This window comes from Trichechus manatus, unplaced genomic scaffold (assembly GCF_000243295.1).
Source record: "Trichechus manatus latirostris isolate Lorelei unplaced genomic scaffold, TriManLat1.0 scaffold00019, whole genome shotgun sequence".
Taxonomy (NCBI): domain Eukaryota; kingdom Metazoa; phylum Chordata; class Mammalia; order Sirenia; family Trichechidae; genus Trichechus; species Trichechus manatus.
The window spans coordinates 22,229,388-22,243,882 of NW_004443955.1; the positions used below are offsets into that span (position 1 = coordinate 22,229,388).

A 14,495-nucleotide genomic window follows, 5' to 3' on the forward strand; every position below is an offset into this window, starting at 1 on the left:
GGACATGTTATCAGGAGGGACCAGTCCCTGGAGAAGGACATCATGCTTGGTAAAGTAGAGGGTCAGCAAAAAAGAGGAAGACCCTCAAAGAGACGGATTGACACAGTGGCTGCAACAATGGGCCTAAACATCATACTTGGGGAAGTAAAGCGTCAGTGAAAAAGAGGAAGACCCTCAACGAGATGGACTGACACAGTGGCTGCAACAAGGGGCTCAAGCATAACAACGATTGTGAGGATGGCACAGGACTGGGCAGTGTTTTGTTCTATCGTACATAGGGTCTCTATGGGTTGAAACCAACTCAACAGCACCTAATAACAGTAGCAATGATACCCGAAAAAGAGTTACAAAACGTGTCTAACTCCTTGGCCTGAAACCATCTGGGCGTTGGACTGTTGGCCTGTTGGCCTGTCCAGAGGAGGTTCCTCAGGCCCTCAGGCTCACAGGACAACTCCTTTTCCAATGCTCCTTGTGCTTGTTCAGGTGTGTCCTGATAGGGGACATCCCAGACAGGGGGCATGGTAATCAGAGGGGCAAGCCCTGCTCCTTTGCAAAGCCAGGCACCGTCTTTGAACGGCAATGAATCATCCAGCCGAGACATGGGGCTGTTTTCCCACAAAAGGGCTGGTGCACATCAGGAGTTTGACCCTAGTCGCCACGGCTTGAGAATGCGTGTATTTTGTGGCTTTGTCTTGGATTGCATGTGGCATTTGGAGCCATTTCTGAAGTGAAATTCTGCCCATGCAGTATTGGAGATGGAATTGGTCAGGGATTATAAATCATCCAAGGCGAAGTCCCTGGGTGGTGCAAATGGTTAAGCACTCGACTGCTAGTCTAAAGGTTGGCTGTTTGAACCCTCCCAGAGGCTCCTTGGGAGACAGGCTTCGTGATCTGCTTCTGAAAGGTCCTTGAAAACCCTATGGAGCAGTTCTACTCTGCACACATGGGGCCGCCATGAGTCGGAATCAACTCGATGACAACAGGGCAGAAGGCAGAGATTTATTTTACTTCTTTGGTGGCAGGTAGAGAGAAGAGAAGAATCTGCTGATCAAGAGAATGTGGGACCAATGCTGTCTATAAGATTAGCATTTACGTACCCATAAAAAGCTTGTTTCCAAAACAGTATTGTCTGAGGCCATTGGCGAGGTGACACTGGCTGTGCCCTCTTGGTTTAGCCTCTTACCACCAGGCTTGGCTTCGTCACTGTGCTTCATCCTGTGTTCAGAACCCCAGTAGACTCACACCCATTGAGTGTGTGTGTGTGTGTGTGTGTGTGAGTGTACCTGTGATAAAAGCAGGGGGGAAAATTGCTTTGCGAGGAGGATTGAGGATCATCAGACTCTCGATCCTGCCTCGCTCCCCCAAAGTCTTACCCCTTTTCTCTACCCAAAAAGAACCACAAGGAGCAGGGAGTACAGGTTGTATAGGCAGTATGGTTTGCTTTATGTCAAAGACAGGGCACTGAGATTTTTTTTTTTTAATAACACTTTGGTACATCATATTTTTGGTAAGTCGTGCTACATGGGGCAAAGCAAGTTGCTATTACTAAGAAATTTTTAGAAAGTCTGAAGGGGAAACTTTTGTTTTTACTCACTTTGCAAATTTACTGAAGAGTCACTCTGTGCTGGGGACAAGGGGATCTCGAGTGTGTTCTTGACGTGGTCTCCACCTGGGAACAGCTTACAGTCTGCAGGAGGAATGTTTAGAGAATATGATTCTTCTGTGCCCCCATTTATGATTTTTTGGGGATGACTAGTTTTTCATGTACATGTATATATTTAAATTTAAATCTATAAAAATTTGTTGTTGTTATTGTTAGGTGCCGTTGAGTCAGTTCCGACTCATAGCGACCCTATGTACAACAGAAAGAAACATCACCCGGTCCTGCGCCATCCTCACAATTGTTGTTATGCTTGAACCCATTCTTGCAGCCACTGTGTCAATCTGTCTCATTTTGGTTTGGGTTTTTGTTTGTTTTATAAAAATATAAGTACTTTTTTAAAAAAGAGGGATAGCAGAGAATACAAAGCATTGGGGAAAACATTCAAGGTAGTGGAAAAATAAAAGCAGCAGTAGTTGTAATGACAGTATTATTCCCAGGTGGTATCTAAACTTTTCAGCCATGCCCTGATAAATATTGCATTATTAATGCAGTGCTATTTACACTCAAGATTAAGGCAGCCTGCTTCAGCACTTCCCTGTGACCCGTAGTAACCCTGTATCCTGAAAGTAAAAGTTTATTGTTATAACTCACTATCCTCAGAAAACCTCATGATGGAAACAATATTGACTCATTTTTACAAGTCCTTGGCATACAAAAGACAATATACACATTTAACTTCTATTTGTTTTTTTTTAAGGCCACTGGGTGGCACAAGGCCCCTGGGTGGCACAAGTAGTTTGCACTAGACTACTAACCTAAAGATTGGTGAATCGAACCCACCCAATGGTACTGTAGAAGAAAGGCCTGGTGATCTGCTTCCATAAAGATTACAGCCAAGAAAACCCTATAGAGCAGTTCTACTCTGTAACACATGGGGCTGCCATGAGTTGGAATTGACTCAATGGCAACGGGTTTGGAATTTTTTTTTGGTTTATTGTTCCTCCTAAGAGTGATACCTAACTTTAGCTGAGCACCTACTGTGTACAGGTTTGTTAAGTGCACCATCTCACTTAATTTCCCTTCGCCCATGAGGGACAAGTACTATTATTATCCCATCTTATTTATTTATTATTTTGAAGAGAAACATAAAATATTTATTGAGGAGTACACGGTACGCTCCAGAATTACACAGGGCTGGTCACAGTGATTAAATGCTCCGTGGCTGCATAGAGAGATGCTGAGGTTTGAATGTACAAGATACTGATTACATGATGATTCCCACCAGTTTGTTTCCTGCAGTTGCTTGCAACATGAAAATAACACATAAAACTTTGTAGACTATGGCGCATGCAAAACGGGGCAAGTGATGAGCTAAATGAATGACCTGTCCCCGTCTCCCACTCATAAATGTGAGAGTTGTGTAATGAATTCATCTGTTTGAAACCAGGAATATGACTGTAGCAGGCGATTATTAAAAATGCCAATGAAATGCCAGGATTTTCAGTTCAACTTTCACACTAGCCATTTTATTTGGTTTTTATTTAAAAATCTCAATGTGCAACGCTACCCACTAGGATTTTTCCCAGTGACAGTATTCAAGTGTATAAAATAGAGTTCCCTTAAGTAAATCAGAGAATATTGCCCAATTTAAAGTGACTTAATGCTATTCATGATTTGAAAGTTTCTATGTAAATGAGTGCCATAGAGACTCCATTGAATTTCATTTACTGCCCTGAACGTTATCATCACATTTCCGTTATTGCTTAGCATCGAATTTTAATTTTATATTATTGTTAGCTGCCTTCATGTCAGCCCCCAGCACATGGAGACCCTATGTACAGCAGAACGAAACAATGCCCAGTTCTGCACCATCCCCATAATTGGTTGCAAACTGGACCATTGTGATCCATAGGGTTTTCATCGTTTGATTTTTGAAAGTAGATCACCAGGCCTTTCTTCCTACTCCATCTGAGTCTGGAAACACCACTGAAACCCGTTCAGCATCAAAGCAATACACAAGTCTCCACTGACAGATAGGTGGTGGCTGTGCACGAGGTGCATTGGCCAGAATTGCGTCGAGGTCTCCTTCATGGAAGGTGAGAATTCTGCCACTGAACCACCAATGCCTTATTATTTTTTTCTTTCTAAATTGTATTTATTTGGTTGTTTATCCCATTTTACTGATAAGGAAGCTGAGGCGTAGGGAGACTAATGTACTTGTCCATGATCCCACAGGTAGAGTGGACAAGGCTCTGACTCAAATCCAGCCAGGCAGGCCCACAGAGCAGCAGTCTCAACACCGGGCTGTGCCGCCTGTGCTGGGGAGCAGTGACCCCACCCCAGCACAGCAGGGCCAGGACAGGGGTGAGGGGACAAGGAGAACTGTGCAAGTGCCGGGCTCCATACTATCCTCATTTAGCATTTTGACGTTTTGTTCATCATGGATTGTTTATTTACATTAATTTTGACTTTCAAAAATATTGCCAAACCCTAAACCCATTGCTGTTGAGCCTAATTCCAACTCATAGCGACCCTATAGAACAGAGTAGAATTGCTCCGTAGGGCTTCCAATCCTGTAAACCTTTACAGACACAGACTGCCACATCTTTCTCCTGTGGAGTGGTTGGTGGGTTTGAACCGCCGACCTTTTGGTTATCAGCCAAACGCTTAACCACGGCACCACCAGGGCTCCAAAAATATTGCATTGAGATATTATTTATCTTGATGACTGAATTTCTTAGCTCCAGGGAAGTTGTAATAATCTCAGTTGTGTGGGTGAGGACCACAAAGGCTTAGTGTTCAGCAGCTTGCCTACGGTCGCACAGCTGGTATTAACCAGGTCTCCCTTGAGAAGCCTCTGTGGCCGGGTGAAGGCAGAAGCGTGGCTTACCTTCACTGGGATCCTTGTCCTCAGACGGGAGGAAGGGAGCCTAACTCAGCACCAGCCGCCTGTGCCGGGTCCTCCCTGGCGAGGGCTCAGGCTGGCCCCTTCTCTCTAAGCTGTGTTCTCATGACCAGGCTTCTCTTCCAGGTCGGGAAAGAGGTTAAAGAAGACCCGGAAGTACGACATCATCACCACTCCGGCTGAGCGGGTGGAAATGGCCCCACTGAATGAAGAGGATGATGAGGACGAGGACTCCACAGTATTTGATATCAAATACAGGTACGGAGTAGGCTCCTGGGCGGGAGGCTGATGGGACAGCTCACCTTTGCAGACACCACCAGGCCAGGCGTGGTGTCCTTGTGTTCTGGTTCTTTGGTTAAGTGCTTGGCCTTGAGGGGTTCTACATACAGAAGGGATCTGCTCTGACCTCTTCGTAGAAATGCACCGCCCCCAGAAAGCCAGAAGAGAGGTGCTCATTCCCGACTTTCCCCAACCTGACAACACTGAGAAGTCAGATTTATAGGAGGAAAAGTGGGACTGGATTTCAGATAATGAGCCTGTCATGCACTGGCTGGGGGTGGGGCATGCGGAATCTGATCCAAGTGGCCGCATGCCTGTCAAGTACTGCACACAGAAACGGCACTTGCAGCCTTGCTTAAGTCGACAGCTGATGGCATGTGAGGTATTTCTGCTTGGAGTGAAAATTACCAGTGGGTTCCAAAGACAGGTGTGTTTCCTAAAAATAGTCTGTAGGAAAATCAGAGTGACTCTGGGACTTCAGGATTGTAGTGTGGGTTTTCGGATCCTTTTGGGATGTACTTTGTATATGTTTGATTCTACAGTATAAGAACTGGGGTGAATGTGGTGTAGAGATGAGGGCTTGAAGACCCAGAGAGGGGGGACGTTGCTTGTGTAAGGTCCCAGTTGGTTAATAGCAACCCACCCAAGCCCATTGCTATTGAGTTAATTCTGACTCATGGTGACCCTTTGTGTTACAGGATGGAACTGCTCCATAGGGTTTTCTGGGCTGTAATCTTTACCGAAGCAGATCACCATGTAGCGCTGCTGGGTGGGTTTGAACTGCCAACTTTTAGGTTAGTAGTTGAGCGGGAACTATTTGTACCACCCGGGGACTTTAGTTAGTATCAAAGGTGGGACAGAAATCCAGGCTGTTCCCAATCCTGAGCTTTTCCCACCTTTCCACTACCTGTCCACACCTGGTAAGGCAAGCCCTCTTTCCTGTACCTCCCTGACGTGTTCCTCTTCAGCACGGCCTTGACTATGTTCTTGGCCCTTTGCTCTTCTCTATAAACCAACTTGTCAGACTCAACAAAACAGCTTTTGCAATTTTGATTGGAACCGCTGTGACTGTGCAGATCACTTTAGGGAGAATCGACACTGGGTTGCACAAATGGTTTGCGTTTGGCTGCTAATCAAAAGGTTGGTGGTTCGAGTCCACCCAGTGGTGCCTTGGAAGCAAGGCCTGGTGATCTACTTCTGAAAGATTACACCATTGAAAACCATATAGAGATCAGTTCTACTCTGACACACATGGGGTTTCCATGAGTTGGAATCAACTTGATAATAATAGTTTTTTTTTTTTTTTTAACACCATTATGATGTTGGAAAAGGAGCTCTGGTGGCACAGTGGTTAAGTGCTTGGCTACTAATTGAAAGGTTGACGGTGTGAACCTACCCAGAGGCTCTGCAGGGAAGACCTGGTGATGTGCTTCCATACAGATTACAAGCAAGAAAACCCTATGGGACAGTTCTGCTCTGTCATATGGGGTTGCTGTGAGTCAGAATCGACTTGACAGCACCCAACAATGACAACAACATGATGTTGGATCTTCCAGTCCATGAATGTGGAATGACTTTCCATTTATTTAGTATTTTAAAAATGTCTTTCAGTATTTTTAATCATTTCTCCATAAACGTTTTGTAAATTTTTATAGATATATTCCCAGGTGTTTAATATTTTCATATCTTTTTCAAAATATCATCTTCTGACTTTTTGTTTATGGCATCTAGAAATGCAGTTGACTTTTTAAAATATTGGCTTTGTAGGCAGTAACTTTGCTAAACTCTTATTCTAGTAATATAAACGTTGATTCTTTTGGGTTTTCTGTATGTGTATGTAATCTGAGACTAAAAAGAACTTTTATACCCCCTAGTCCTTAAACACTTTATTTCTTTAGTCTTTTTTTACTCTTGGCCTCTAAGTCATTGTTAAATAGAAGTAGTGATAATAGGCATCCTGTCTTTTTCTTGATCTTAAAGGATGTGCTTTCAGCATTTGACAGCCAAGAGTTGAGTTTTCTGTAGTGTTTTGTTAGAATTTTTTTTTCCCGGAAGTTTCCTTCTATTAATAGTGTGCTAAGAGTTCTGTTTTGTTTTTTAAATCATATTGTTAGTTGCTGTGAACTCATGGCCACCTTACATATAACAGAACGAAATATAGCCCGGTCCTCTGCCATCCTCATGATCGTTGGTATGTTTGAATCCATTGTGGTTTTATGTCAGTTTGTTTCATTGAGGGTTTCCCTTGTTTTTGCTGACCCTTTACTTTACCAAATATGATGTCCTTTTCTAGCGACTGGTCTTAACTGATGACGTGTCCAAAATGAGCAAGCTGAAGTCTTGCCATTCTTGCTTCTAAGGAGGATCATGGTTGTATTTCTTCTAAGACAGATTTGTTTGTTCTTTTGGCAGTCCATGGTATATTCATGAATAATGTCAAATTTTATTAACTGCTTTTCTAGCTCTATTGAGAAGATCATACTTTTCCCTTTAAGGCAATACATTTACATTTATTGATTTTGTAATGTTAGACCAACTTTGCATTCCTGGGATAGACCCAGTGTGATCATGTTATCTTTTTACACCCATTGTTACATTCAGTTTACTAATATTTTCTTTACGACTTTCCTGCCTCCCGTAATGACTACAACTGGCCTGTCATTTTTCCATTTTGTGACCTCCTTGTCAGCCTTTGGTAACAGTTTTATTAGCCTCATAAAATGCATTGAGGCCTGTTCCTTATTTTCCTTTTCTCTAGAATAGTTTGCATTAGACTGGAATTATTTGTTCTTTAAATGTTTGGTAGAACTTGCTAAAACTACTGGGCCCGATGCTTTCCTTATGTGAAAATCTTTTAAACTATTGATGTTCACTTCTTTTAATAGTTATAGGACTATTAGACTTTATCTATTTCTTCTTGGGTCAGTTTTGATGGGTTGTATTTTTCTAGGATTTTGTCCATTTCATCCAAGTTTTCAAATGTATTGGGCTAAAGTTGCTCATAACATTCTCTTATTATCTTCTTCGTCTTTGCAACATGTGTAGTCATGGTCCCTTTGTCATTTTTAATATTGCTTATTTTTGCCTTTTCTCCCTTTTCTTGGTCAATCTTGCCAGAAGCTTGTTAATTTTATTAGTCTACGCAAAGAACCAGCCTTTGGCTTCTTTGATTCTCTCCATTATTATTTTCAGTTTTACTGATTTCTGTTTCCTCTCCTTAAGCTTTCTTTTTTCTAACACCCTATATTGACGCCTTTAGCTTATTCATTTCCAACCTTCTCTTCTGGCATAAGCGTTTATTCTTGAACATTATTTACTTTGACTGTCTCCTGCTGACTTTCGTTAACCATTGTCAGGTGCTCTGTGTTTGCTCTCAAGAACTGAATTTCAAGCAGCAGTTAGGAGCCCCGGTGGCACAGTGGTTAAGCGCTTGGCTATGATCTGAACCCCCCAGCCACTCCGCAGGAGAAACATGTGGCAGTCTGCTCCTGTAAAGATGTACAGCCTAGAAAACCCTATGGGGCAGTTCTACCCTGTCATGTAAGCATTGCTATGAGTCCGATTCAACTTGATGGCAATGGGTTTTTCCATACCAGAAGTTGGTGCTGTTAGTGGTTGAGACAGAGTCAGGATGTGCGTAAACCTGGAGGTGAAGCATTAGACACAGGACCAACCTGGTTCTTAGACACAAACAAGGTTTAGAAACACCGAGTAACAGCTTTTCTTCTTACAGCTCTAAGGTATGTCATAGAAACTGCAGATAAGGAAAAGGGAAAGTAAAATTATGAATAATTTCACTACTTCGCAGTAGCCACCAGAGTGTGTGTGAGTACTTATCTGTGGGATTTTATTTTTTGTAGAAAAAGGGGACCATGTTATACAGGCTGTTCTGTAGCATTTTTTCCCCACCTGAACAGCATATCATGGGTAACTTTTCAGGTCAATAAGTATGAAGGAACAAGAATGTTAAGGACAACTTTATGTTCAGATTAGTGTTCTTGAGAACCTTCCGCTCTGTACAGTGATTGATAATACATTCACAGACACTATTTTTTCCTGTTTAGATACAGCTTGTCTACATTTTTTGTTTCCTCTGGGAAACAGACTCCATTTGAATCGGATGTGGCTGGACCATGACCTGGGGTTATTTTGTGTTTGAGTAGAAAGAGGAAAATCATGTTTTGGACACCAGGGCAGTAACCTGCCTCTTATTATCACACCTGCAATTCTCTGATAACATCTCATGACTTAGAGCCTGTACATATCAGCCAGGCTGTTCTTCCAGCCAGGGAGGAAATGTAGAGGAAGGAGAAGGCGGGCGGGGCTAGGCTTCTGTTGACAACCTTGTTTTTATGATCCTATCCAACTGGGATGTTTTAATATCCGTGAGACCAGCCCTCCGGTATTTACGGCCAGATGTGAATTAAAAGAAAAGAAAAAAAGTCTGTAGAAATGAGTTTCCAGCTCTGTACTTAAAAAGACTCATTAGAAGGGAGAAATGATGGCTAAATGGAGTACAGACAACCCTGGGGTTTTGAAATCATTCCATGTTTCAAAAGGCGTTTGAATTTCTGTTTTATTTGTTCTGAGCTTGATTGGCTTAGCGTGCAGTTTGTGGCTGATATTTTGGGCCTCGGTGTATCTCTGGCTTATTATGGGAGACTTTTGATATACCCTCTAGGCGTTTCCCAAGGCGAGGCAGGTGCCAGCACTTTGTTTATCTGGCAGGCAGCACCGGCAGCTGTGACAACAAGTGCAGCCCAAAGGGACGCTGCTGGGAGAACAGCCGCTTCTGCCAGCCCTGCCTTCCCCGCTGGAGGGATGGCTCTGTTCCGGGTTTCTTATGTTTGGAAAAGATGTGGCCCTGTGAGGGTGTGGACATGTGGTCTAGAAATGCCTGCCTCCCACCCTCTTGTGGATAGAGCTTCCTGCGGGAATATAGTTAGAAACCCATGAGACTTCTGCTGCAACGCTGGGGACTGTGCCTGGCATCTTGTGTTTGGAACAAGGGGCATCTGGTGGCTGTTTGCAGCAAGAGGCCCCTGAAGGGTAGGCTGGGAGTAGGAGAAAATAGACCTCGCTTGCGTATCCTAGACTCAGGCCCGGGTCAGAGTTCCCCATTCGAACCCCGTGGCAGTTGCTAAACACAGGGCATTGGGGATGTTGATGGTTCAGTGGTAGCATTCTTGACCCAGGTTCAATTCCCAGCCAGTGCACCTCACGCACAGCCACCACCCTTCTGTCTGTGGAGCCTTGTGTGTTGCTATGTTGCTGAACAGGTTTCAGCAGAGCTTCCAGACTGAGATGGACTAGGAAGAAAGGCCTGGTGATCTACTTTCAAAAATCATTCAATGAAAACCATATGGATCGTAATGATCCACTCACAACCAATCATGGGGATGGCGCAAGACCAGGCAGCGTTTTGTCCCATTGTGCACGAGGTCACCAGGAGTTGGGGCCAACTTGACAGCAGCTAATGATAACAACAACAAATACAAGGCTGGGACTTCTTCAGGCTACTTCTTTTTACTAAGGAGCCATGAATGGTTGGGCTAGGAGGTCCTTATGCCCTCCGCATGCTTCATGTTGCTTCTGAGTAGTTGAATTGTTAGGAGCATTGGCGTGTGGACTACTCCATGGGCAGTGGATGTGCAAATGTTGGGCATCGTGAGCTTCTGAGGGCTGGAAGGAATCCAAGAGGAGCTGGTGACCGGTAGGCACCTCATGGATGTCAAGACATGCTATCTGCCCGTGGGGCAGCATCAGAAGTCTTTCTCTATTAGTGTGAATAAAGATCTGCCAACCCTTCCCTTGTAAAGTGCATAGCTTCTCTGTTAATAGGGGCATCTCATGTTGCATTATTGGTTCTTTGAAAAGCCCTATTGGCAATATTGGGCAGTTCTCAGTTAAGGTATTACGTTCTAAGCTGTTGTTGTTGGGTGCCATTGAGTCCATTTTTGACTTTTAGTGACCCCAAGTGACGGTAGAACTGCCCCGTAGGGTTTTCTAGGCTGTAATCTTTACGGGAGCAGATTGCTAGGTATTTTCTCCTGTGGAGCAGCTGGGTGGGTTTGAATTGCCAACCTTTTGGTTAGCTTAACTGTTGTGCCACCAGGGCTCCTTTGTTCTAAGCTAGGGCACCTTAAAACTTTTACATAAGTCAATGAAGATGGAGCATAGGTGAATAGGAATTTGTGTGGCCATGAAAACTTCCTACTGCGTTGGTCTGATTTATTTAGTTTTTTGCTTCTTTAGGGCTGCATAGTAATCAGCAAATAATGAAAACAAGCAGAGATAATCCTAACTAGCAATGCTTTTACAAAAGCAAGCTGCTTTTCAGATTCGGCTGGCCTGCTGTAGTCTGCTTTGGTTCATAACAAGGCTTTGAATTGGTTCCAGTTGGTTCAGTTGTGGCCCCTGGAAACAGGGGCGGTGTATGCATTGTATAGCATCCAACTCTCTTATACATCGGCTTTTCACCTGAGTAGGAAACAGGCAGCTTTGAATGTATGTCCACTCTCCATAGTCCTGCCAGTAGTCCAATCTCCTGTATTAGGCCCCTGAAAGTTTCCCTATGTGGGAGATTGGCTTATTGGCAGGACTGTGGACAGCGACACAATTCAAAGCTGCTCAGTTGGCTGCCATCTTTGAGCAGGGCGCTGCTCCCTGTTTCCTGCCCATTTTTCCCCTTTGCCGTCGAGTTGATTCCGACTCATAATGACCCTATAAGACAGAGTTGAACTACCCCATAGGGTTTCCAAGGCTATAAATATTTACAGAAGCAGGCTGCTGCATCTTTCTCCTGTGGACCAGCTGGTGGGTTCCAACTATTGACTTTTCGGTTAACAGCTGAGCACTTTAACCACTGCACCACTAGGGTCAAAAGGACATAGACAAGAGATTTGGTTGCTGTGCAGCGAGTTCACTGCCCTTGTTTCCTTTTGCCGTGACTGAACCGTTTAGAACAGGTTTGAAGCCCTGGTTCACAGGCGTGTCTCTTCTGGAGTAGCGCCTGGGAATCCGCTCCTTTTATTCTGGCCCCGTTCTTGGTTTGGTTTTTGAAAGCTTCGCCATTCTTTGCCCATCTTCCAACCCCACCTCCCCATCCTCAATATCGAACCGTTGGCCTGTTCCAGCAGAAGTCCTGGTTGTGAAATCAGACCTGGTCTTAACATCTGAGGTCCTCAGTCTCTTGTTCTGTGTAATGGGGATAAGTGTTTGGGTTCCATGTATGTCAGTCACTGGAGGTAGCCACCCACCCCCTGATCCAGAAGAGGTGGCAGGTGAATCCTTTAAAAGAGAAAGCTTTCACCTGGCTGCTGTGGATTTATGTTTTTCTTCCTCTTGTACGTTGAGTAGGATACCTTTGTGGTCAACATGAGGATGGAAACCCGTATCTGTTTCTTTTTAAAAGTTTTTATGTGGAAATAACTTCAAACTTGGAAAAAATTGTAAAAAAAATATAGTACAGGGAATGCCCTTATACCCTTTACCCAGATTTTCCTGTTGTTATATTTTATCCCATGTTTTATTATTGCTCTGTGCGTGTGTTGTGTGTGTGTATAGACTTTTTTCTGAACCTCTTGAGGGTAAGTTACATACATTGTAAATGCCTTAGTGTATTTCCTAAGAATAGGATGTCCATGTTCTTTAATAAATAATTCCGTGATCTGATATTTATATTGGGGTACTAGAGTATTATTTTTATAAATTCAATTAAATCATCATTGTTTTCGCATGTGATTATATGATGCCCAAGACCAAGCATCTGTAAATGATAGTGGCAGCTCTGTCCTCTTGGATTTTGCCCTGTTTTTCTAAGTCCCTATAGATGATGTCTCGAATGGATTTAGTGAAAACATATTTCTTGCACTCCCTACGTTGTCTGACACTGCTCATTGCTGGCGTTGTAAAGGTGAGCACGCTCAGACAAGGGCCTTGCTCAAAAGGAGCTCCCAGTCTAAACAAGAGACACACTAATCAGCTAGTGTCAAAAACCAGGGGTCAGGAAAGCACAGCCAACAGGTCAAGTCTGTCCACTGCCTGTTTTTGTAAGACCCATGAGCCAAGAATGATTTTTACATTTTTTTAACGGTTAAAAAAGAATCAAAAGAAGAAAAATATTTCATGATACGTAAAAATCAAACGAAATTCAAGTTTCAGTGTCCACAAATAAAGTTTTATTGGAACACAGCCGTGCACAGTCATGAATATACTGCCTGTGACTACTTTCACTCCACAGTGGTGGGATTGAGTAGTTGCCATGGAGACCATGTGGCCCACAGAACCTACAATATTTACTCTCTGGCCCTTTACCAGAGGTCCCTGGGTGGTGCAAATGGTTTGTGCTCGTCTGTTAACCTAAAGGTTGGCGGTTTGAACCCACCCAGTGGCACCATGGAAGAAAGACCTGGCGATCTGCTTCTATAAAGATTATCGTTCTTGGGTGCTGTCGAGTCAATTCTGACTCATCGTGACCACATGTGACAGAGTAGACCTGCCCCGTAGGGTTTTCTTGTCTGTAATCCTTATGGAAGCAGATTGCCAGGTCTTTCTCCTGCAGAGCTGCTGGGTAGGTTTGAACCCCCAGTCTTTTGGTGAGCAGCTGAATGCTTAACTGTTGAGACATGAGGGCTCCTTCTGTAAAGATTACAGCCGAGAAAACCCTATGGAGCAGTTTTATTTTGTAACACATGGGGTCACCATGAATTGGAATCAGCTCGATGGCAACAGGGCTGGCCCTTTACGAAGTTTGCTGACCCCAGGCATAAACACCTGTAGAAGTGCTAGGAAGGAGAGAGACAAGGGGAAAAGAGGCTGTGTACCAGGGGGTCTGTTGAGGGAGTCAGGAGCTGAAGAAAGGCCAAGAGCTTCCTGGGGGAGTGATCGAACTTTCCTGACAGCGTGCTCAAAGGCCTTGAGGTTGCGGGTGTGGGATTTTCAAAGACTGAAAAGATGGCTTGCGTGGCAGAAACACAAGTGAACGGGAGACAAGAGCGGCTGGTGGAGGGACGGCAGCGCCATTCTCCCACGGTGTGGCCGCAGATGGAGACTATAGGGCGGGCTTTGCCAGAAGGCACTGACCCTTCTTCTTCCTTTTCTTTTTAGGTAAAACCTGTTTCCCAACATGTTGACATCCTGTGGAAAGCTGGCCACCCACAGCCTGGGGTGTGAAGGATCTGGAAGCTGTCACGTCCATCCGAGGGGTTGAGACCAAAACAAACTATTTATAAAACTTTGGCACCATTGTGTGCACGAACCTCTGCTCAGAATGCCACCGTTGAGCTTCTTGTTTCCAGATCACCTCACCAGAGGCACCTCGACCAACCTTGGGACGCCCCTTTAAAATGCCACTCCTTCTTCTCCCTCTTTGAACAGGTTTTTGCTAAGAGGTGAAGGGTTGAAACACATTAATTTTTTTTTTTTTTTTTAAATAAGCAACTGTTGACGAAAGTAGAACCAAACGGGAGGATCGAGAACCTAAAAAAAGCCCGTGGGATGTTCAGCTGTACACTTAGGATTTTGACACTCTGCTCTCCTGGGTCCATGTTCAGGACGTGTGGCCCTATAGGGGTCTGTGGGCTTGGTCAGGTTCTGGCCTTATTTTTGTGATGGCTGTGTGAAATGTCAAAGTGAGAGTGCTCAGAGCTGGCCAGCCCCTCCTGGAAGTATACACGTTTGTGGCTCCTTTTCTTTATTTCTTTTTCC

The 14,495-nt window shown here is 44.1% G+C and overlaps 1 protein-coding gene across 1 annotated transcript in view; it reads left to right on the plus strand.

Annotated features, from left to right (window-relative positions):
- Window positions 1–13,992, plus strand: part of FAM174B (family with sequence similarity 174 member B) — a 40,201-nt gene extending 26,209 nt beyond the window's left edge. Inside the window, exons 4-5 of the mRNA XM_023727812.1 lie at window positions 4,635–4,766; window positions 13,896–13,992. Coding sequence (XP_023583580.1) covers window positions 4,635–4,766; window positions 13,896–13,899 — 136 coding nt within the window. The 3' untranslated portion in view covers window positions 13,900–13,992. The remainder of the gene's footprint in view (window positions 1–4,634; window positions 4,767–13,895) is intronic.
- The last annotated feature ends 503 nt before the right edge of the window (window positions 13,993–14,495 follow it).